We start from the raw sequence: 24,888 nt of genomic DNA on the forward strand, positions 1-24,888 counted from the left end.
GAGACTACATCTCTCCATCCTCCAAGCGCAAGTATCTCATAATTGATGCTAAGAATAGAGGGGCTATAACCAAGCTGTTGACTTACCCTCCACTAGCTGGTCGATATGCAAATTTGTGGCCACCTCTGTAGAATTCCCTCCATATGATAGATTGGACTTTAGAGCACAACCAAAGCCAACCAAAATATGGTCCCTTCAGACTCCTTACCAACAAAAACTCAATATCGTAAGTACCCTTCCTTTCCTAGGAAGGCGCATGCTTCAAATGGAGATACGTTGGGGAGATACTTTGAGAATTGACGGTAAATATCATCATATCCAGGATTATTGGGAGTGGTCTAAGGACATATTTGGCAGAAGTCAACGGTCTTTGGAGACAAAAAAAATTTATGATGCCGTCTACGCTTCTTTATTTACATATGATCGAAACTCAAACATCTTGCAAGTGTTTCTTGAAGCTTGGTGTCCCACAAAAAATACCTTACTTGCATCAGCCGGATGATTATCAATATCTCTTTGGGATTTACATACTATTGTCGGTTTACCTATTGGAGGTTCTCCCTACGAAGAAGTTGTGCCCGAAACTATCGAACTCACAGGTGTTAATGAGAAGAATGAAAGATTTACTCCTCGAGTTTGTGGATACCTGTTTAACGCCTTTAACCATCTTCAAGAAGGAGAGAGTCATGATCCAAATGTCTCATTTAGCAAGTAGATTGAAATTTGGTGCCAGATAGACTTGAGATATAAACCTGCTCCAGCAAGGAGGGAGAATAAATCTACCCATTTGAAGTCAACGCATAATCCCACTGGATCTATACCAGAAGTAGTTGCATGGTCTAGTGTGGATGAGACGATGTTTGCTAACCTTGGGGTTCGACATGAAAAGAGAGAAGGCACGTAATTGGCGGCATGCATATCTTGTTGGTTGTGTGCATTTGTATTTCCCTCTCAAGATGGTGATTTCATTCGACCCGAGACCTTTAAAACATCGAGCATAATGGCATATGGATGGAAATTCAGCCTTGCAATCCCGGTTCTGGAGAGCATCTACTATGGCTTGAAAGAGATCTCCAAGTCCTCGCAGCTTGAGCATATCAAAATCTCTTTTCCCATTCATTATATACACATTTGGCTTGCTCACTACTTCAAGAAGCGCTATGGGCTTCCAAAAGGACCATATGTTCCATTGATAGTGGCGTATTCTGGAGAAGGTGCTGCAAGGTAATGTATGATACAAATGCAAGAAAACGCATCCATCAAGCGGATAATGCATCTTGGACTTCTACCATGCTGGAGGGGTCCGAACCTTACTATTTTGAGGATAATAATAAAGCATCGGAACCGAAAGTCAATTATTTTATGAGTATCCGTTTTAATTATCTCCCTTTGAGGTGCGGGAACTCCTTCATTTTTGAACCATATAGTCTCCATTGATTCAGCCGTCAATTTGGGTTTTATCAGACTAGTCCTGGTAATTTGGAAAATGACCCTCGTAGCGCCTCATTAGAAGAAGGACTAAATTTTTGCGAATTTGTGTAGCACATAATTCCACCAACGCAAGGGAGACCTTTCCCCCCAGCTATATCAACGACAAAAAATCTATTTTCATTAGAGTACAGATCCTGGTGGACAAGAGTGCATGGGAGATTTCTTGAAGATCATTTAACATCTTTGGTGACTTTTGCTAGGACAATCACTGCTGCACCTTTAGAGATCACGCCTCAAGAGCATAACAAGGAGGACAAACTTCCTACTTTAAAATCCAAAGTGGTTGCACCATGAGATGTCAAAGGACCTCCATATAAAGAAGTTCAAAAAAGGAAGGGACCTTCTCAGGCTCACCAAGTCCATGAGGGTTCCTTTCTAATAGGCATCGTTGCCCCTACCTCCAACAAATGCCCATCCCAAAATGAGAGTGATAGTAGTCATGGCGATCAAAACTTCAAGCGGGTGAAGCCATATTAAAACAAACAAGGAGACACTGATTTAGGTGTAGTTAAGATGACAGTATTGGCAGTGCTTCAAGGAATTTGACGATCATTAAAGAGGTAACACTTAAAACTTTCATATTGTCTTATAATATACAAGTAACTTCACTAATCGTCTATCATTTTTTCTATGTTGCCAAACGGTGATCATGTTTCGATAGCGTCACACCAAAGCAAGACACATGGTAGTAGTGCATCTGTGGCGGATCCAGACTCGAGGAAATCACTTCCAATATCAAAGTCGGACTCAGAGGCGACTTCTATTCCTGATCTTCGATCAAACTCAGGGCATAATTTTCACCAACGATTAGCACCAACGATATCTATCTTTTGACGGAAGAAAGGTTATCTTGACTCTTCGCAAGGATTTTATCTTGAATGCTTGGTCTAAAATTCATGCCAAACTCTCCGACCTTACTGCAGACAATGCTTCTTCTCTTCAATTCGAGATCCAAGTGATTCTCGAGGAGATTGATGGAAAGGGTGTGGATATTTCCCCTCTAAAAGACCTATTGACATCTTTCTTTAAGCCTGCCACTTCATATGACTAGGCACGATCAACTCTTTTTGATAAGGTTGTGGACGTCGAAAAATTAGAGCCATCTTTAAAAGCCAAGGAATATCTTGATCTTGTTTTGACTGAAAAAGGGGAGAAGGTTGAGAAACTGTCTATCACCAGTCAATATCTCAAAGAGGCCATGGAGAAGGTGATACAGTTAAGAGCTCTCTGAGATGCTGCCAAGAAAGAGGTTAAAGAGATTTAATCTAGAGTCTCATCTGCTGAAGAGGAGTACCGTAGATGTTTTGATGTTTCCTTGGTGACTGCTGATGACTTGGCCGACGTGGAGATGAAGAAACAACACTTAGAGGCCACCCTTAAGGACTTGGTCAATTACAAGTTGTGTTTAGATTAGCCTATATAGAGTATTCTATTTGCCTCTTATTTTTTTCCTTGCATTTGATTAATTAGCAACTATTCTTGGAAATGAAAACTCCATTTGTTTTACTATATATTGCACTTTTTTATTGATGTTCCCCCCTTTTTCCCCTTGCAGTTCAATATCAATATTTGCTTGCTTCACATGATGTATTAATATCCACACAATAGAACTTGGATTTCTTTTAAATATCGCCATCGTTCATGTCTCGAAGTTCTCTGTATTTGAATATACATCCTCCCTTTTCTTTAAAGATAATATTGTTCATTACCTTTATAAATCTGCATTAGGAAGTATATATTTCAATGTGAGAACACCAAAAATATGAGCCATTAGATTTCGTAGAAACTTAACTTTAAAATCTAACACATATTCGATATCAACAATCAAGCACCTTCAGAATCGTCCCAGGCAATATTTTGAAACCAACTTCATGTTGCACCATGTTGTCAATTCCAGATTTGTGCAGTCTCACCAAAAAATTCATATCTTAGTGTAGAAATGTCAAAATTATGAACCGTTTAGTTTCTTGAAAACTAGACTTCAAAATCTAGAACATATCCAAAATTATCGATCAAACAACTTCAGAATCATCCCAGATAGTAATTTTGAAATCGACTTTATATTGCACTATACTGTCAATTCCAGATTTGTACAGTCTCACCAAATAATTCATATCTTGGTGTAGAAATGTCAAAATTATGAACCGTTTGATTTCATGAAAACTAAACTTCAAATTATAGAACACATCCAAAATTATCGATCAAACAACTTTAGAATCGTCCCAGATAATTTTTTGAAATCAACTTTAGACTCCGACACGTTAAAAGTTTCAGATTCACATAGTCTCACCAAAACAATTCATATCTTAGTGTAGGAACATCAAAATCATGAACCATTTGATTTTTCGGAAACCAAACGTCAAAATCCAAACTATATCCAGAATGCAAAATTTAATACATTAAGGATACGTTCAGATAATATTTAAAAATCAATGTAAAATTCTAACGCGTTGACGATTTCAGATTTGCGCGACTTCACAAAAACTTTTGTATCTTGATATGAAAGCCTCGAGATCGGAAGACGTTTTACTTGCCATCAATCAAAATTCAAGAGCTCCATTTTCATAAATATCTTGGGTTTAAGTCTCACTAAATTTGAAACGTTGTGCCAAGCAATCTTTCTTCTTATACTTGTGTTCCCTTTTGACGCCTCTCTTCTCTTCCCCTTTTTTTAGGGCTGGGGGTGGACTTGGAGACCAAACAAACTTGAAGGTTTGGCGAACCTGAAGACATGGAGAATCCCTGGACTTCAATACAAATACTTGGCAACCTCCTAAAATAGTCCTATTGAAGATACCGATTTACCATGGAGGGTTGCCCCTTTAAATCAAATGAGATCCAAAGTTCAACAGGAGGATGGCGTTTCGGCTTGATTTTACATTCCTTCATATTCACTTGCACAACAATTGGGGCAATATGTATCTTTTGAACTTATGCGACTGAACTTAGAATAAAACTCTAAGCTGCCTACGTACCTCAGTGAAGAGGATCAAGCCATACCGTAGTTCAGAATGGGTGAATTTTCTTATTATTATTATTATTTTTTTTTTAGGTAGTAATTTTTGCCTAGACCGCCTCTTTCGAGGTATTCAACCTAGAGGACTTTTTTTTGGGCCGTACACAGTTTATACTCTTGCGGGCTAGGAGCATAGGAGCATGCGGTTTAGACTCATGCATCAGGGAGCGTTGCAACTTTAAGGATAATACTTCTTTAAGAATTTGCCATTGATAGGGCCGATTCTCATGTCATCTACCTCAACCAGCTTATAAGCCCCACTTGAGTAAGCTTCTTGTACGACATATGGCCCATCCCATTTTGAAGTGAACTTTCCTATAGGTTTATGGGAAATAATAATGGGTCTTCGTATGTCAAGGACTTGATATCCTACTTGAAAGGATCTCGGGGAACTCTTTTATTGAAGGCGCGAGGAAATCGAGGTTGATAACATTCAGGATTCTGTTGAGCTTCTAATTTTTTATCATCAAGAGCCTCCAACTCGGCTAATCGAAGTCGAGCATATTTTTCATTAATGATCCCTTCTTGAATAGCTAATCGTAATGAAGGTATTTGACGCTCGAGTGGCAAGACGGCTTTGACTCCAATAGTGAGTCCATAATGGGTCACTTATGTCGGCGTGTGGTGAGTTTTCCTATATACCCACAAAGCTTCTTCCATACGGTCATGCTAGTCTTATTTGGATTTGGAGACAACTTTCTTTAATAAGTTGTATAAAGTCTTGTTAAATGCCTCAGCAAGATCATTGGCAGCAACATTGTACATAGAAGAGCTACGTTGCTTGAAGCCAAAGAGATCACAAATCTTGTTCATTAACCTATTGCCAAATGGCTTGACATTATCCGTTATTATGTAACGAGGAATACCAAAGAGATAGATTATGTTTACTCGGATGAAACTTGTAATATTTTCCTTCTTTACTTCCTTAAGAATCACAACTTCAGGCCATTTTGAGAAGTAGTCAGTTGCAGCCAAGATGTATAGGTGCCCACCGGAAGACTTTGACAGTTGTCCAACAATATCTAATCCCCAAGCATCAAACGACCAGGATGCAACAGTCGGGTGCAACACTTCGAGAGGTTGATGAATAAAATTCCCGTGGAATTGGCAAGCCTTGCATCTTCGAGTGTAGTCCAAGCAATCTTTTACCATCGTTGGCCAATAATATCCCATCCTTTTTATATGAAAGTGGAGCTTTGATCCAAACTGGTGTGACCCACATACCGTAGAATGTGCTTCTTTCAAAGCTTGGTCTGCTTCATCTTCCCCTAAATATCGCAAGAGTACTCCCTCGAATGAACTTCTATATAGAGTATCTTTGTAGTAAAGAAAGCGAGGTGCACGACGGCGAATTTCAGTCTTTCTCCTCAAATTTTCTGGGAGTATCCCGTAGCTCAAGTAATCTATAATGGGTTGTATCCATTCTTCCTTCTTAGCCTCAGAAACGACCACAAGATGCTCGAGTTCATTTTCTTTACCTTCACTCTCATTTGGCGGTGGTGCTATCCATTTTTGGCAGATAGTAACTTGCGCTTGATCAGGCAGGGTTAATGATGAAGCTAGGATAGCTAAGCATCAACCTTCTTGTTTTCTTTCCTTGACACATGTTGAATAGTTATATCACCGAGCCACCCCATTAATTTTTTGCGTAATCATGATATGGGTGTAGTTCAGGTTTTTTGACCTCGTAACTACTTAAAAGCTGGTTGATCACTAACTGAGAGTTACCAAATACTTGCAACTGCAACTGCTTCATTTTGACAGCCATTTCAAGCCCAAGTATTAATGCTTGATACTCAGCGACATTGTTGGAACAAAGTTGTGTCAACGTAAAAGAGTAGGGCAGAACTTTGCCTTGAGAGGTGACAAATACTACGCCAGCACCAGCTCCTCTGCTATGCTCAACACCATCAAAGTACATCTTCCATGGAGGTTGAATTTCAACGACCATTGCGTCCTCATCAGGTAGTTCGTCAGTTAGCTCCCAGTTATCAGGTATCAAACGATCTGCCAAGAAGTATGCCAATGCTTGTCCTTTTACAGCATTTTGAGGGATGTACAAAATCTCGAATGGTTAAAATTGGAGGTACCATCTCGCTAGTCGATCACAAAGAACATGTTTTGACATCACAAACTTGATGGGATTTACTTTAGAAACAAGACGAACAACATGAGCTTGAAAGTAGTGCTTCAACTTTTGAATTGAGAAGACTAGCGCCAAACACAACTTTTCAATTGCTGAATAATTCAGCTCGTTTGGTGTCATCATCCTGCTCAAGTAGTAAAGAGAGTTTTCTTTGCCCTCATTATTTTCTTGGGCCAACAGTGCTCCAACAAACCTTTCTTGTGCTGAAATAAATAGTATCAACGACTTTTCAGGTATAGGGGCTGCCAAAATCGGAGGCTTCATCAAGTAAGTTTTGATACTTTCAAAGGCATAGCTACAAGCTTTGTCCCACTTAAAAGAAATGCCTTTCTTAATAAGGCGACTGAATGGTTGGCACCTCCCAGCTAGGTTTGAGATGAATCTCCTAAGGTATGCTAGCTTTCCTTGCAGACTTTTCATTTCATGAATATCGCGAGGCTCAGGCATCTTCAAAATGGCATCCACTTTGGCTTGATTAATTTCGATCCCACGATATCGGAAAATAAAACCAAGGAACTTTCCGGAAGTAACTCCAAAGGAACATTTTAATGGATTCATCCTAAGTTGGTACCTCCGGATCAACTAAAACACCATTCTCAAGTCTTTCAAGTGGTCGCTGTTCTCTCTTGATTTTATCACCAAGTCGTCAGCATAACATTCGACATTCTTATGGAGAAGATCATCAAAAATATTCTGCATAGCCCTTTGGTAAGTAGCACCAGCTTTCTTCAAGCCAAAAGGCATTACCTTGTAGTAATAAATACTCTTGGGGGTACAAAATGCAGTAAGCTCTTCATCTTTTGGCGCCATTCGAATTTGGTTATAGCCCGATGAACCGTCCATAAATAACATTGCCTTGTACCCAGAAGTAGCATCGATCATCAGCTCTGGAATAGGAAGCGGGAATTCATCTTTGGGACATGTATTTTTGAGATCTCTGAAGTCAACGCACAACCGAATTTGGCCATTCTTCTTCCTTACAGGGACAATACTTGAGACCCATGTTGGGTATTTGACTTCACGAATAAAGCCAGCTTCAATGAGTTTGTTAACATGATATGAAGAACCCACACTTTCTTCGTCTGCATCACGATCTTTAGTGTAGACCACAGTGTATGGCTTCACCCTTAGTACCTCATCACATACAACCATAACTTTTGTTTGTCGCTTTATTCTAGAAGGAACCAGACTTTGGAAATCCTTAGAGATCTTCTGAATTTTGGGCGAGGCGGGTGTTCTTGTATTTCGATAATTTCTCTGGAACTTATTCCCTTTCTTTAATGGAGCCAATCTCTCAAACACGGAAGTCCTCAAAGTTGATTTTCCAAGTCGATCAAAGACATAAGGCTTGTTACTAGTGGCAGATTCATCTTCTATGGTGATATAATTGTTGCTCGCCCTTCTTATGGAGATGCGCACTGGTGACGGTTGCTTGTATCCCAAACTTTGATGTGGTTTCCTCGTCGCAACTTCTGATGGGAGCTTCCCTAACTTTGACGGCTAATTGGGATTGTATCCGGCTTTTGCAAATAGCCTGTAAGCATTAGGATTAAAACCATTATTTGTTCATTTTGTAGGGAGTGCAACATTCTGCAAACGATTTTTTGCCACAAACCCTGTAAGTGCTTTGAGGACAACTTTACTGCCTCAATTCGTTTTACCGGAAGAGTTATCTCCTTTAGCATGTTAGTTTGGAGATTAGATGATTCACCTCCATCTTTCTTCCTTTTAGGGACATATTGGAGAGCAGGAGTTACTTTCTTGCCATAAGACGTAATATCCCCTCTATAAGATTTATTCGAGTTAGGTTGCACCTCTTCAGTAACATCTTTGGTTCAACCAACATTCCCCTTAGCTCTTTTAGTTGAATTCAAGATCATCGTTCGTGCCAAATACTACATATTTAAGATCAAGCTCAAGGGTCCTTGAATTTATCTACTATTGGAAAGAAGAATCAGAGGATTCACAGAGATTGTGCACTCAAATTACTTGAAATCAAATACTACGATTGTTGCATTATTTTTCGATCTTGATTATTTTCTCGACGCAAATTAATTGTCTATAAATTCTGGCATGCCCAGTGGGACAATCTCTACCTCTCATCTCAACTTTTCAATCACCAAAGTTTAAGAACATCGAAATGTCTTCAAAGAATATCAACCCTATATCAACTTCCACCAAGGCTGCTAATTCCAAGTTCTACGCTGATGTAGAAAGCATCCTCGATGTTACCTTTGGAAGCTTTGGACCAACTACAAGGAGCAAGGCAATCTCTTTAGGACAAAAAGCACTCCAAGTGCTGTCCACATCAACCCCTGTTTTTGGATTTTCATCCTCAAAAGGAGCAAGATCTTCCACAAACGCACCCGAAGGAGGAAGCGATGTTGCTAAAAAGATTAAGAAAGCTCTTTCTCTGCTTGACCTCTCCGGATCCAAGAACTCTGTTGTGAAGGAATAGTGTGAGCCATTAGAGAATCAATCTCTGTGATAATCCATGCTACTCCCCATCATCTACAACAATCATGCAAGCGATGGTGACAAACACTTCATCTGTGGAAGAGCAGTTGGCAAACTTGACGGAAGCAATCATTGGCTTGACCAAGTGCATGCAAAATCAAGATGCTAGAATTGACAAGATGACAGACAGGGTGGAAATCTTTATGGAAGAAGAATCCACCCATGCACCTGGCAAACTCCCAAAAGTTCAAGAGATTGATCCCCCCACGACAAGTTACATCCACTAAGGAAATTTCAATCTCTTCGGAAGGGATGATTCCAATCAATCAACTAAAGGAGTTCATTGAAGGGACTATAAAAAACAAATATGAAGTTGCTTCCAAGTCCCTTTTTACCTACGCAAAGCCGTACACTTCAAGGATCGATATTTTTAAGATGCATGTTGTCTATCAACCTCCAAAATTTCAACAGTTTGATGGGAAAGGCAATCCAAAGCAACATGTGGCGCACTTCGTTGAGACAAGCAACAATGCTGGGAATTATACTGATTACTTTGTCAAGCAGTTTGTCCGCTCATTAAAAGGAAATGCTTTTGATTGGTACACAAACCTCGAGGCTAGATTTGTTGACAGTTAGGTTCAACTAGAGCAAGAGTTCCTCAATCGCTTTTATAACACAAGGTGCACTGTGAGCATGGTGGAACTTACAAATACTCATCAACGGAAGGGCGAACCAGTTATCGACTTTCTCAACCGTTGGAGGAATGTAAGACTCAACTGCAGAGGCAGACTTAGTGAAGCTTCTAGAAATGTGCATCCAAGGCATGCATTGGGGACTATGCTACATCTTGAAAGGTATCAAGCCTAGCACATTTGAAGAACTTGCAACTCGTGCCCATGACATGGAATTGAGTATGGCCTCCATTGGAAATGAAAGGTTGCCCATCTATGAGCCTCGCAAAGGGAACGACAAGCAAGAAGTCAAGAAATGGAGCAAGCTTGTTCCCAAATTTGAAAACAAAGAAGCTATGAATGTCAACACATCATCTGTGAAGTTCACAACGAAGGTGAGCAAGAAGCAGAGTATGAAATCCAATTCTTTTCAAGATAAACCAAGAGGAAAGTTGACTCTAAAAGAAATGCAACAGAAGGAGTACCCATTTCTGGATTCTGATATGCCAGCAATTTTTGAAGAACTCCTCGAGTTAAATCTCATTGAGCTTCCGGAGATGAAGCGGCCAAATAAAGCTAGGAAAACGAATGACCCAAATTACTGCAAATACCATCGACTTGTGATTCGCCCTCTAGAGAAGTGCTTTGTATTTAAAGACAAAGTTATGGACTTGGCTCATGAAAAGAAGACCGTGCTTGAATATGAGAATGCAAGCGCAAACCAAGTCTCTATCACCTTTAGGTCATTCAGCCTAGATGAATTATGTAGTTATAGAGAAAATAAAAATGAAGAATCACTGGAGAACAACAAAGTTGAAGTTGATCAACCTGATGATGATGAAGGTTGGACGTTGGCGACTCGTCGTAAGCGCCATAAAAGGAGCCCATGTAAAGAATCAATTGAACAACCAACAAGGAAAATGATGGTAAAAAGACCAAGGAAACAGAGTCCAGTTAGGCGTTTGAAGAAAGCAAAAGTGGAGGTGTACCACTCTCAAAGGTCACGACATCCAGTGATCTTGGAGGAGTTCCTACCAAGTTGGTTCCGCACGAAGATTTCCTATGTGGGTATTGATGCCTCTTGTTTCCATACTGACAAAGGGGAAGCAACGAATGATGACCTACCACTGGCACCATCTTCAGAAAAGCTCATCGAGTCCATTCCTCTAGAAGTTAATGATTGTGAGGAAAACTGTTACGTTCATAAAGGACGATCTTCTACTAGGTGATACTCCTCATAACTGTCTCTTGTATCCGGTCGGCTATATGCGCGATGAAATGGTGAATCGAATTTTGGTTGATGGAGGATCCACAGTGAACATCTTGCCCATTCGCACTATGAAAGAACTTGGTATTCCCATGAATGAACTTTCGGAAAGTCGTGTCATGATTCAAGGATTCAACTAAGGGGCAAAGAGCCATAGGTGCGATCAGGTTGGGAATTACCATTGAAGATATGCAATCAAGTGCATGGCTGCATGTGATTGATGCAAAGACTTCATACAACGTCTTGCTTGGAAGGCCTTGGATACATAAGATTAAAGTAGTTCCATCTACCTAGCATCAATGTTTGAAGTACTATGAGGGAGAAGTCGAGAAGAAGATAGTTGCTTATGATGAGTCATTCACCGAGGCTAAATCACACTTCGCCGATGCAGAGTTCTACTTGAAGAACCGAATTGTGAAGGAGCTAAAAGTTGACGATGTCATAAAAAGCAAGAATGACGAGCCCATGATTAAAAGAGCTTAGGTGACTGCTGATAAAGCCAAAGTTGTTATTGAGGAGGTACAACCTAACTCGAATAAATCTTATAGAGGGGATATTTTATCTTATGGCAAGAAAGTAACTCATGCGCTCCAATATGTCCCTAAAAAGAAGAAAGATGAAGGTGAATCATCTAATCTCCTGACTAACATGCTAAAGGGACTAACTCTTCCAGTCAAACGAATTGAGGCAGTAATGTTGTCCTCAATGCCACTTGCAGGGTTTGTGCCCCAAAATCATTTGCAGAATGTGGCACTCCCTACAAAGCGGACAAATGAAGGTTTTGACCCTAATGCTTACAGGCTATTTGCAAAAGCTGGATACAATCCCAATGAGCCATCACAGTCAGGGAAGCTCCCATCAGAAGCTTCGACGAGGTAACCATATGAAGGTTTGGGATACAAAAAACCATCACCAGTGCGCATCTCCATAAGAAGGGCGAGCAACAATTATATCACTGTAAATGATGAATCTGTCGCTTCTAACAGGCCTTTTGTCTTTGATCGACTTGGAAAATCAATTGTGAGGACTTCCGTATTTGAGAGATTGGGTCCATTAAAGAAGGGGAACAAGTTCCAGAGAAATTATCAAAGCATAAGAACACCCGCTTCGCCCAGAATCTAGAAGACCTGTACGGATTTCTAAAGTTCAGTTCCTTCCAGAATGAGGCGAGAAACAAAACTTGTGGTTTCATGCAAAGAAGTACTGAAGGTAAACCATATACAGTGGTCTACACTAAAGAACGTGATGAAGACGAAGAAAATATGGGTTCTTCGTATCATGTCACTGCACAAGGCGAGCACGGTGTTTCATCTCTAATGGAGGATGACGAGAAATTAGAGGATGTGTTATCACATATCCTTCAATGATGGGGACCCTCAAGAAGATGAAGATGTAAAAGGTGCTCCACCTGAACTTGAAGAAGGGGTGAAGGCAACTATTAATGCCTTAAAAGAAGTTAACCTTGGCACAGATGAAGAACCAAGGCCCACAAAACTAAGTGCTTTACTAGCAATCGATGAAGAAAGAACTTATATCGAGTTACTCAAGCAACCGTTACCAGAATCCAAAAGATCTCTACGGATTTCCAAAGTTCGGTTCCTTCTAGAATGAGGCGACAAACAAAACTTGTGGTTTCATGCAAAGAAGTACTGAAGGTAAAGCCATATACTATGGTCTTCACTAAGGAACGCGATGAATATGATGAGAGTGTGGGTTCTTCGTATCATGTTACTGCACTAGGTGATAATGGTATTTCATCTCTAATGGAGGATGATGATAAAGTGGAGGATGTTTCATCGTGTTATCACATATCCTTTAATGATGGAGACCCTCAAGAAGATGAAGATGCAAAAAATGCTCCCCCGGAAATTGAAGAAGGGGTGAAGGCAATGATTGATGCTTTAAAAGAAGTTAACCTTGGCATAGATGAAGAACCAAGGCCCACAAAGCTAAGTGCTTTACTAGTAATCGATGAAGAAAGCACTTATATCGAGTTACTCAAGGAGTTCAAGGATGTCTTTGCTTAAAGTTACAAAGAGATTCCTTTCTTGGACCCTAAAGTAGCAGTTCATCACCTTGCAGTTAAGAATGGTTCCCGTCCTATTAAGCAAGCCCAAAGGCGATTTAGGCCGGACTTGGTTCCCTTGATTGAAAGTAAAGTTAACAAACTCATTGAAGCTGGCTTTATTCGTGAAGTCAAACACCCAACATGGGTCTCAAGTATTGTCCCTGTAAGGAAGAAGAACGTCCAGATTCGGGTGTGTGTTGACTTCAGAGATCTCAACAATGCGTGTCCCAAAGATGAATTCTCGCTTCCTATTCCAGAGTTGATGATCGATGCTACTACTGGGTATGAGACAATGTCATTTATTGTCGGTTCATCGAGCTATAACCAAATTCGAATGGCGCCAAAAAATAAAGAGCTTACTGTATTCCGTACCCCCAAGGGTATTTATTGCTACAAGGTCATGCCTTTTGGCTTGAAGAACGCTGGTGCTACTTACCAAAGGGCTATGCAGAATATTTTTTATGATCTTCTCTGAAAGAATGTCGAATGCTATGCTGACGAGTTGGTGGTAAAATCAATAGAGAAGAGCGGCCACTTGAAAGACTTGAGAATGGTGTTTGAGTTGCTCCGAAGGTACCAACTTATGATGAATCCATTGAAATGTGCCTTTGGAGTTACTTTTGGAAAGTTCCTTGGTTTCATTGTCCGACATCGAGGGATCAACATTGATCAAGCCAAAGTGGAGGCCATTTTGAAGATGCATGAGCCTTGCGATATTCATGAATTGAAAAGTCTACAAGGAAAGCTAGCATACCTTAGGAGATTCATCTCAAACCTAGCTGCGAGGTGCCAACTATTCAGTTGCCTCATGAAGAAAGGCATTCCTTTTTAAGTGGGACCGAGCTTGTAGCAATCCCTTTGAAAGTATCAAAACTTACTTGATGAAGCCTTCGGTATTGGCAGTCCCTATATCTGGAAAGTCATTGATACTATATATTTCAGCACAAGAAAGGTCTGTTGGAGAGCTGTTGGCCCAAGAAAATAATGACGGGAAAGAAAACTCCATTTACTACTTAAGCAGGATGATGACACTAAATGAGTTGAATTATTCGCCAATCGAAAAGGTATGTTTGACACGAGTTTTCTCAATCCAAAAGTTGAAGCACTACTTTCAATATCATGTGGTTCGTCTTGTTTCTAGAGAAAATCCGATCAAGTTCGTGATGTCAAAACCGGTCCTTAGTGATCGATTGGCAAGATGGTACCTCCAGTTTCAACAATTCGAAATTGTGTACATCCCTCAAAAGGCTATAAAAGGACAAGCATTAGCAGACTTCTTGGCAGATCACCCTATACCTGATGATTTGGAGACAACCGACGAACTACCTGATGAGGACGCAATGGTCATTAAAGTTGAACTTCCATGGAAGATGTACATTGATGGTGCTGCACATCGCGGAGGAGCTGGTGTTGGCATAGTATTTGGGACTTCTCAAGGTGAAGTTCTGCCCTACATTTTTACGTTGACGCAACTCTTCTCTAACAACATTGATAAGTATCAAACATTAATACTTGGACTTGAAATAGCTGTCGAAATGAAGTGGTTGCAATTACAAGTCTTTGGTGACTCTCAGTTGGTGATCAACCAGCTTTTAGGTAGTTATGAGGTCAAGAAACCTGAACTACGCCCATATCATGATTATGCTAAAACATTAATGGGGTGGGCCATTGACGTGACTATTCAACACGTGCCAAGGAAAGAAAACAAGAAGGCTGATGTTTTAACTGCCCTAGCTTCATCGTTAACCCTGCCTGATCAAGCGCAAGTTACTATATGCAAAAAATGGGTAGTATTGCCGCCAAATGAGGGTGAAGGTGAAGAAAATGAACTCAAGCATCTTGTGGCCGTTTCTGAGGTTGAGAAGGAAGAATGGCGACAACCCATTATCGATTACTTGAGCTACGAGATACTTCCAGAAAATCCGAGGAGAATTGACTGAAATCTGCCATCGTGCACCTCGCTTCCTTTACTACAAAGATACTCTATATAGAATATCATTTGATGGAGTACTCTTGTGATGTTTAGGAGAAGATGACGCACTCCAAGCTTTGCAAGAAACGTATTCTGGGGTATGTGGATCACATCAGTCTAGACTAAAGCTTCACTTTCATATAAAAAGGATGGGATATTATTGGCCAATGATGGTAAACGATTGCTTGGACTACACTCGAAGATACAAGGCTTGCCCGTTCCACTCAAATTTTATTCATCAACCTCCTGAAGCTCTACATCCGACTGTTACATCATGGCCATTTGACGCTTAGGGACTAGATGTTGTTGGACCATTGCCGAAATCCTCCGGTGGACACTTATACATCTTGGTTGCAACTGACTACTTCTCAACATGCACTGAAGTTGTTGCTCTTATGGAGGTAAAGAAGTAAAATGTTGCAAGTTTCATCCAAGTAAACATAATCTATCGCTTTGGTATTCCTCGTTATATAATAACGGATAATGGCAAGCCATTCAACAATAGGTTGATGAACAAGATTTGTGATCTCTTTGGCTTCAAGAAACGCAACTCTTCTATATACAATGTTTCCGCTAATGGTCTAGCTGAGGCATTCAACAAGACTCTATGCAACTTGTTAAAGAAAGTTGTCTCCAAATCCAAACGAGATTGGCATGAGCATATTGAAGAAGCTTTGTAGGCATACAGGACAACTCATCTCACACCAACACAAGAGACCCCTTATTCACTTGTCTATGGAGTCGAAGCCATTTTTCCACTTGAGCGTCAAATAACTTCATTACGATTAGCTATTCAACAAGGGATCACTGATGAAGAAAATGCTCGATTTCGACTAGAAGGGTTGGAGGCTCTTGATGAGAAGTGGTTGGAAGCTTAACAGAGTCTTTAATGTTATCAGGCTCGATTATCTCGTGCTTTCAATAAAAGAGTTCGCCCAAGATCCTTTCAAGTAGGACATCAAGTCCTTGCCGTATAAAGACTCATTATTACTTCCCATAAAGTTGTAAGGAAGTTCACTTCAAAATAGGATGGGCCATATGTCGTACAAGAAGCTTACTCAAGTGGGGCTTACAAGTTGGTTGATGCAGACGACGTGAGAATCGACCCTATCAATGGCAAGTTTTTGAAGAAGTATTATCCTTGAAGTTGCAATGCTCCTTGATGCATGAGCCTAAACTACATGCTTCTACACTCCTGGCCCGCATGAGTCTAAACAGTGTACAACGCACCACAAAAAAAAATAGAGTCCGCTAGGTTGAAAACCTCGAAAGAGGCGGCATAGGCAAAAGTTAGGACATAAATAAAATAAAAATAAATAAAAAGTTCGCTAGGTTGAAAACCTCAAAAGATGCGGCTTAGGCAAAATTTAGGACATAAAAAAAATAAAAAAATAAAAAATAAAAACTCACCCATTCTGAACTGTGGCATGACTTGATCCTCTTCACCGAGGTACGTAGGCAGCTTAGAGTTTCATTCTGAGTTCAGTCGCATACGTTCAAAATATACATGTTACCCCAATCGTTATTCGGAGGAAGAATGATGGAATATAATCCACTTGATTGGAACTTAATAAGCGGGCTTACATGAACTTTGTGCCTTATCAAGGATTAGTGGTTCAATGGAGGCAACCTAGTGGACTTTTTTTTTTCATGTCCTAACTTTTGCCTAGACTGCCTCTTTTGAGGTTTTCAACCTAGCAGACTCTGTAGGCATATAAATTTTATTAAAATTAAATCCATAAAATAATTTGGAGTATATTTTAAGTTCAAGATATATTGGTCCAAATAAATATTATGGGCTAATTTAATTGAATAAATTATATAAGTCCAATATATATGGATTAAATAAATAAGTCTTAATCCATTTGGCTAGCCTATTTAATTGGGCTAAAGTGATGAGTCCACTTCATTAAGCCCAAGATTTCATCTTCCAAGAGGCCCAAATTGACTCCCACGTGTCAAATGACCTGGCACACCAAGTCAAACGGGAGAGCCAATATGATCATGCCACGAGTTAAAATGACAAGGCATGCTAAGTCAAATTAAAAGGCCAATGAAATCGCGCCACGTGTATACGGCCTTGTCACTCTTCAATTTGATTGGTCGGAAAACGTTTGTTCTTATCATAACTCTTCCCTCCCACAACTATAAATAGGGGTTTTATAACCCAGAAAAAGGACCAGAAGTTATAACAAGAAGCAAGAAAGAGCTCGTGGATCAAACGCTGCAAATTCCTGCATGAAGTGGGCTCATCACTTTAACCCAATTAAATAAGCTAGCCCAATGGATTAAGACTTATTTATTTAATCCATATATATTGGACTTATATAGTTCATCTAATTATATTGGCCCATGAGATTTATTTGGACTACACATATATATATATATATATATATATATATATATATATATATATATATATATATATAAAATATAATCCAAAATATTTTATTGAATAAACTTTATATTCTTACAAATACCCCCTACTTCAAGACTTGACGGGTTTAAGCATATCCAACTCTAAAAGGCGAGGCTTGAAGTATTAGCAAAATATTTATTTTAGTATGAATACTCCCGGAAACATAATCAAGTAATGTGTTTGCATTTCACAATACATATTAAACACGTGGAGTAGTGTAAGCATGTGGGCCAAGCTCTTTTATTTGATTTGGAACTTTTTCTCAGATTAGTACCTTATACCAAACATTTGTTCTCGTGGAAAAGTAACACAAGGAACCCACGTAGCATACAAACATCATATCTGCATATTCCCATATGACTAGGAAATAGGAAATCATGAGCTTCAGTTAACTTGAACTTTGTCCTATATTAGTTTTTGATTCCCACTTGAACTCGAAGAAGCTAAGTAGTCATAAGATTAGAGCCAACTAAGTAATTCCGTGAAATTATACCGCCGCCTTACCAGTCCAAATTCTTTTCGTGAACTAATTTCCGTGATTCCCACATCGGCAATATGCTATAGCAAGCCATCTATGAAGATCTATATAAAGCCATATGCTCGTATTTATTGAGCATCAATTCGCAGTATCTGCAAGCCATTTGAGTCTAGTTTTGTGAACTCGGAAGCATTGACGCGAAGGTAATTTTTTTCTTATACTTTTCTTTATTTATTATCCTTTTTGGCTTTTTGTAGGTCAAACAAGAAGGATAAATACATGATGGCATATCGATGATCAAATCTACAACAACACATGAGAGGATATAGACGGATAAATTCACATGCCATACAGATGGATAAATCCATATCACCATATAGACGGACAAATTTTCATCACCATATAAACGGACAAATCCACATCGCCATATAGACGGATAAATCCACATCAATATACAGACAGATAAATTCATATCAATATATATACGGACAAATCTACATCACCATATAGACGGACAAATCCACATCACCATATAGACGGACAAATCTACATCACTATATAGACGGATAAATTCCCATCAACATATAGACGGATAAATCTATACCAACATATAGACGGAGGAATCCCCATCAACATATAGACGGATAAATCCATATCAACATATAGACAGACAAATCTCCATCACTATATAGACGGACAAATCTACATTATCATATAGATGGACAAATCCACATCACTATATAGACGGATAAATCCATATCACCAAATAGACGGACAGATCTGTATCACCATATAGACGGACAAATCCACATCATATGGATAAATCCATAAAGAGGCCAACCTAAGGTGCAAATAGACTTAAACGCCCACCTTAATATTGGAGAGTTATAGTTCATTTTAAGGACAAACCCACGAAGAGGCCAACTTAATGTGCAAAGGGACTTAAATGTCCACCTTAAGATTGGAAGACTAGAAAACTTCACCTCAAAGACTTGGTGGTCTTGATGACATTGACTTGAATATTTTGCGAACTTTGAAGATTTGGTGGACTTCACATACTTCAACTTGAAGACCGGCAAACTTGAAGATTTGATGGACTTGAAGATTCAGCAGACTTTGACGCTTCAACCTGAAGAGTGTGAACTTTTAAACTTAAACTTGAAAAATTGGCAGACTTGGAGGGCTTAAACAATTCAACTTGAAGACCGGCAAATTTGAGGATTTCAACTTGAAGACTGACGGACTTGAAGACTTAGAGGGCTTAAATATTTCAAGTTGAAGAGCAGCGAACTTGAAGATCGGCGGACTTAAAGATTTGGCGAACATGAAGATATAGTGAATCCCTGAACTTCAGTGCAAATACCATAGCGGCTTGCCCCCTTTAAATCAAATGGGATCCAAAGTTTAACAAAAGAATGGTATTTCAGCTCGATCTTCAAGTGTTGATTGAATGGATTACATTCCATCGTACTTCATTCAGACAACGATTGGGGCACTATGTATCCTTTGAAATCATGTGACTGAACTCAGAATGAAACTCTAAGCTTCCTACATACCTTGGTGAAGAGGATCAAGTCATGCAGTAGTTCAGAATGGGTGAGTTTTTATTTTTTATTGTTTTTATTTTTTTATATCCTAACTTTTGCCTAGGCTACCTTTTGAGGTTTTTAACCTAGTGGACCTTTTTTTCATGTCCTAACTTTTGCCTAGGCCGCCTCTTTCGAGGTTTTCAATCTAGCGGACTCTTTTTTTTTTTTATGGTGGGCCGTACATAGTTTAGACTCATGCGGGCCAGGAGTGTAGGAGCATGCAGTTTAGGCTCACGTATCAAGGAGAGTTGCAACTTCAAGGATAATACTTCTTCAAAAACTTGCCATTGATAGGGTCGATTCTCACGCCGTCTGCATCAACCAGCTTGTAAGCCCCACTTGAGTAAGCTTCTTGTACGACATATGGCCCATCCCATTTTGAAGTGAACTTCCTTACAGGTTTATGGGAAGTAATAATAGGTCTTTGTACGGCAAGGACTTGATCTCTTACTTGAAAGGATCTTGGACAAACTCTTTTATTGAAAGCACGAGATAATCGAACCTGGTAACATTAAAGACTCTGTTGAGCTTCCAACCTCTTCTCATCAAGAGCCTCCAACTCTTCTAGTCGAAGTCAAGAATTTTCTTCATCAGTGATCCCTTCTTGAATAGCTAATCGTAATGAAGGTATTTGACGCTCAAGTGGAAAAACGACTTCAACTCTATAGACAAGTGAATAAGGGGTCACTTGTGTTGGTGTACGATGAGTTATCCTGTATGCCCACAGAGCTTCTTCCATACGGTCATGCCAATCTCGTTTTGATTTGGATAAAACATTCTTTAATAAGTTGCATAGAGTCTTGTTGAATGCTTAAGCTAGACCATTGGCGACAACATTGTATATAGAAGAGTTACGTTGCTTGAAGCCAAAGAGATTACAAATCTTGTTCATCAACCTATTGTCGAATGGCTTGCCATTATCCGTTATTATGTAACGAGGAATGCCAAAGAGATAGATTATGTTTACTAGGATGAAACTTGCAATATTTTTCTTCTTTACCTCCTTAAGAGCAACAACTTCAGCCCATTTTGAGAAGTAGTCAGTTGCAACCAAGATGTATAAGTGTCCGCCAGAGGATTTTCGCAAGGGTCCAACAATATCTAGTCACCAAACGTCAAATGGTGATGATGCAACAGTCGGATGTAGAACTTCAGGAGGTTGATGAATAAAACTTGCATGGAACTAGCAAGCCTTGCATCTTCGAGCGTAGTCCAGGCAATCTTTTACCATCGTTGACCAATAATATCACATCCTTTTTATATCAAAGTTGAGCTTTGGTCCAGACTGGTGTGACCCACATACCCCAGAATGTGCTTCTTGCAAAACTTGGAGTGCTTCATCTTCCCTTAAGTGTCGCAAGAGTACTCCCTCGAATGACCTTCTGTATAGAGTATAATTTTAGTAAAGGAAGCGAGGTGCAGAACGACGGATTTAAGTCCTTCTCCTCAAATGTTCTGGAAGTATCCCATAGCTTAAGTAGTCGATGATGGGATGTCTCCATTCTTATTTCTCAGCTTCAGAAACGGCCAGAGGATGCTCGAGTTCATTTTCTTCACTTTCACCCTCATTTGGCGGCGGTACTACCCACTTTTGGCAGATAGTAACTTGCGCTTGATTAGGCAGGGTTAACGATGAAGTTAGGGAAGCTAAAGCATCAGCCTTCTTATTTTCTTTCCTAGGCACATGTTGAATAGTCACGTCAGCCACCCCATTAATTTTTAGCGTAATCATGATATGGGCATATTTCAGGTTTCTTGACCTCGTAACTACCTAAAAGCTAATTGATCACTAACTGAGAGTCACCAAATACTTGCAACTGCAGCCGCTTCATTTCGATAGCCATTTCAAGCCCAAGTATTAATGCTTGATACTCAGCAACGTTGTTAGAGCAGAGTTGTGTCAACGTAAAAGAGTAGGGTAGAACTTCGACTTGAGAGGTGACAAATACTACGCTAGCACCAGCTCATTCACGATGTGCAGCACCATCAAAGTACATCTTCCATTGAGGTTGAACATCAATGACCATTGCGTTCTCATCAGGTAGTTCGTCAGTTAGCTCCCAATCACCAGGTATAGGGTGATCTACCAAGAAGTCTACTAACATTTGTCCTTTTATAGCCTCTTGAGGGATGTACATAATTTCAAATTATTGAAACTGGAGGTACCGATCATTAAGGACAGTTTTTGACATCACAAACTTGATGGGATTTGCTATAGAAATAAGACGAACAACATGAGCCTGAAAGTAGTGCTTCAACTTTTGGATTGAGAAGACTAGTGCCAAACATAACTTTTCGATTGGCGAATAATTCAGCTCATTTGGTGTCATCATCCTACTCAAGTAGTAAAGGGAGTTTTCTTTCCCTTCACTATTTTCTTGGGCCAACAGCGCTCCAACAGACCTTTCTTGTGCTGAAATATATAGTATCAACGACTTTCCAAGTATAGGGGCTACCAAAACCGGAGGCTTCATCAAGTAAGTTTTGATGCTTTCAAAGGCATTGCTACAGGCTTGGACCCACTTGAAAGGAACGCTTTTCTTCATGAGGCTACTGAATGGTTGGCACCTCCCCGCTAGGTTTGAGATGAATCTCCTAAGGTATTCTAGCTTTCCTTGCAGACTTTTCAATTCATGAATATCGCGAGGCTTAGGCATTTTTAAAATGGCATCCACTTTGTCTTGATGTATTTCGATCCCTCGATGTCGGACAATGAAACTAAGGAACTTTCCAGAAGTAACTCCAAAGGCACATTTCAATGGATTCATCCTAAGTTGGTACCTCCGGAGCAACTCAAACACCATTCTCAAGTATTTCAAGTGGTCGCTCTTCTCTCTTGATTTTACCACCAATTCATCAACATAGCATTCGACATTCTTGTAAAGAAGATCATCAAAAATATTCTGCATAACCCTTTTTTAAGTAGCACCAGCGTTCTTCAAGCCAAAAGGCATTACCTTGTAGCAATAAATACACTTGGGGGTACGAAATGCAGTAAGCTCTTCATCTTTTAGCGCCATGCGAATTTGGTTCTAGCCCGATGAACCGTCCATAAATGACAGTGCCTCGTACCTAGTAGTATCATCGATCATCAGCTCTAGAATATGATGCGGGAATTCATCTTTGGGACACGCATTGTTGAGATCTTTGAAGTCAATGCACACCCGAATCTGGTTATTCATCTTCCTTACAGGGACAATACTTGAGACCCATGTTGGGTATTTAACTTCGCGAATAAAGCCAGCTTCAATGAGTTTGTTGACTTCACTTTTGATCAAGAAAACCAAGTCCGGCCTAAATCGCCTTTGGTATTGCTTAACAGGACGAGCACCATTCTTGATTGCAAGGTGATGAACTGCTACTTTAGGGTCCAAGCCAGGCATCTCTTTGTAACTCCAAGCAAAGACATCCTTGAACTCCTTGAGTAACTCGATATAAGTGCTTTCTTCATCGATTGCTAGTAAAGCACTTAGGTATGTAGGCCTTGGTTCTTCATCTGTGCCAAGGTTAACTTCATTTAAGGTATCAATCATTTCCTTCACCCCTTATTCAAGTTCATGTGGAGCATCTTTTGCATCTTCATCTTCTTTAGGGTCCCCATCGTTGAAGGATATGTGATAACACGATGAAACATCCTCCATTTTCTTATCATCCTCCATTAGAGATGAAATACCATTCTCGCCTAGTGCCGTAACATGATATGAAGAACCCACACTTTCATCATCTTCATCGTGCTCCTTAGTTAAGACCATAATATATGGCTTTACCTTCAGTACTTCTTTGCATTAAACCACAAGTTTTGTTTGTCGCCTCATTCTAGAAGGAACCGATCTTTGGAAATCCGTAGAGATCTTCTGGATTCTAGGCAAAGCGGGTGTTCTTATGCTTTGATAATTTCTCTGGAACTTGTTCCCCTTCTTTAATGGACCCGATCTCTCAAATAGGGAAGTCCTCACAATTAATTTTCCAAGTCGATCAAAGATAGAAGGCCTGCTAGAAGCGACAAATTCGTCTTTTACAGTGATATAATGGTTGCTCGCCCTTCTTATGGAGATACGCACTGGTGACGGTTGTTTGTATCCCAAACATTCATGTGGTTTCCTCGCAGAAGCTTCTGATGGGAGCTTCCCTAACTTTTACGGCTCATTGGGATTGTATCCAGCTTTTGCAAATAGCCTGTAAGTATTAGGGTCAAAACCTTCATCTGTCCGCTTTGTAGGGAGTGCCACATTATGCAAATGATTTTGGGCTCGTCATTCTTTCTTTTCAACTTTGGCTTTACCTCCTCAGTAACAGTTTGGATTTACCAGCAGTCACCTCGGCTCTTTTAGTTATGGGCTCGTCATTCTTGCTTTTCATGACATCATCAGTTTTTAGCTCCTTCACAATTCGGTTCTTCAAGTAGAACTTTGCATCAGCGAAGTGTGATTCAGCCTCGGTGAATGGCTCGTCATCAACAACTATCTTCTTCCCGAATTCTCCCTCATAGTACTTCAAACATTGATGGTAGGTAGATGGAACCACTTTATTCTCATATGTATCCAAGGCCTTCTAAGCAAGACATTGTATGAAGTCTTTGCATCAATCACATGTAGCCATGTACTTGATTGCATATCTTCAATGGTGATTCCCAACCTGATCGCACCTATGGATCTTTGCCCCTCTTGGTTGAATACTTGAATCATGACATGACTTTCTGAAAGTTCGTTCATGGGAATACCAAGTTCTTTCACAGTGCGAATTGGCAAGATGTTTATTGAGGATCCTCCATCAACCAAAATTCGATTTACCCTTTCATCGCGCATATAGCCGATCAGGTACAACGGGCGGTTATAAGGAGTGTCACCTAGTAGAAGATCGTCATTTGTGAACGTAACATTTTCCTTACAAGTATTAACTTCTTGAGGAATGGAATCGATGAGCTTTTCTGAAGATGGTGCCAGTGGTAGGTCACCATTCTTTTTTCCCCCTTTGTCAGCATGGCAACAAGAGGCATCAATACCCACATAGGAAATCTTCGTACGGAACCAACTTGGTAGGAACTCCTCCAAGGTCACTGGATGTCATGGCTTTTGAGGGTGGTACACCTCCACTTTTGCTTTCTTCAAATGCCTAACTGGACTCTGTTTCCTTGATCTTTTTACCATCATTTTCCTTGTTGGTTGTTCGATTGATTCTTTACATGGGCTCCTTTTGTGGCGCCTACGACGAGTCACCAACATCCAACCTTCATCATCATCAGGTTGATCAACTTCAACTTTGTTGTTCTCCAGTGATTCTTCATTTTTATTTTCTCTAAAACTACATAATTCAT

The 24,888-nt window shown here is 39.9% G+C and overlaps 3 protein-coding genes across 3 annotated transcripts; 2 read left to right on the forward strand and 1 right to left on the reverse strand.

Moving 5' to 3' along the window:
* Nucleotides 1–13,997: 13,997 nt before the first annotated feature.
* Nucleotides 13,998–15,056, forward strand: LOC138907774 (uncharacterized). Its single transcript, XM_070198384.1, has one exon. The coding sequence runs from the start codon at nucleotides 13,998–14,000 to the stop codon at nucleotides 15,054–15,056; it is 1,059 nt and encodes a 352-aa protein (XP_070054485.1).
* A 181-nt stretch (nucleotides 15,057–15,237) lies between these two features.
* On the forward strand, nucleotides 15,238–15,966 carry LOC138907775 (uncharacterized). The gene is made up of 3 exons (XM_070198385.1): nucleotides 15,238–15,261; nucleotides 15,382–15,489; nucleotides 15,769–15,966. Exons 1-3 carry the CDS (start codon nucleotides 15,238–15,240, stop codon nucleotides 15,964–15,966), a joined length of 330 nt encoding a protein of 109 aa, XP_070054486.1.
* Nucleotides 15,967–22,606: 6,640 nt separating this feature from the next.
* Nucleotides 22,607–23,107, reverse strand: LOC138907776 (uncharacterized). The gene has a single exon (XM_070198386.1). It carries the CDS (start codon nucleotides 23,105–23,107, stop codon nucleotides 22,607–22,609), a length of 501 nt encoding a protein of 166 aa, XP_070054487.1.
* Between the last annotated feature and the right edge of the window lie 1,781 nt (nucleotides 23,108–24,888).

The sequence above is a fragment of the Nicotiana tomentosiformis genome, chromosome 3 (assembly GCF_000390325.3).
Source record: "Nicotiana tomentosiformis chromosome 3, ASM39032v3, whole genome shotgun sequence".
In the NCBI taxonomy this organism is placed as follows: domain Eukaryota; kingdom Viridiplantae; phylum Streptophyta; class Magnoliopsida; order Solanales; family Solanaceae; genus Nicotiana; species Nicotiana tomentosiformis.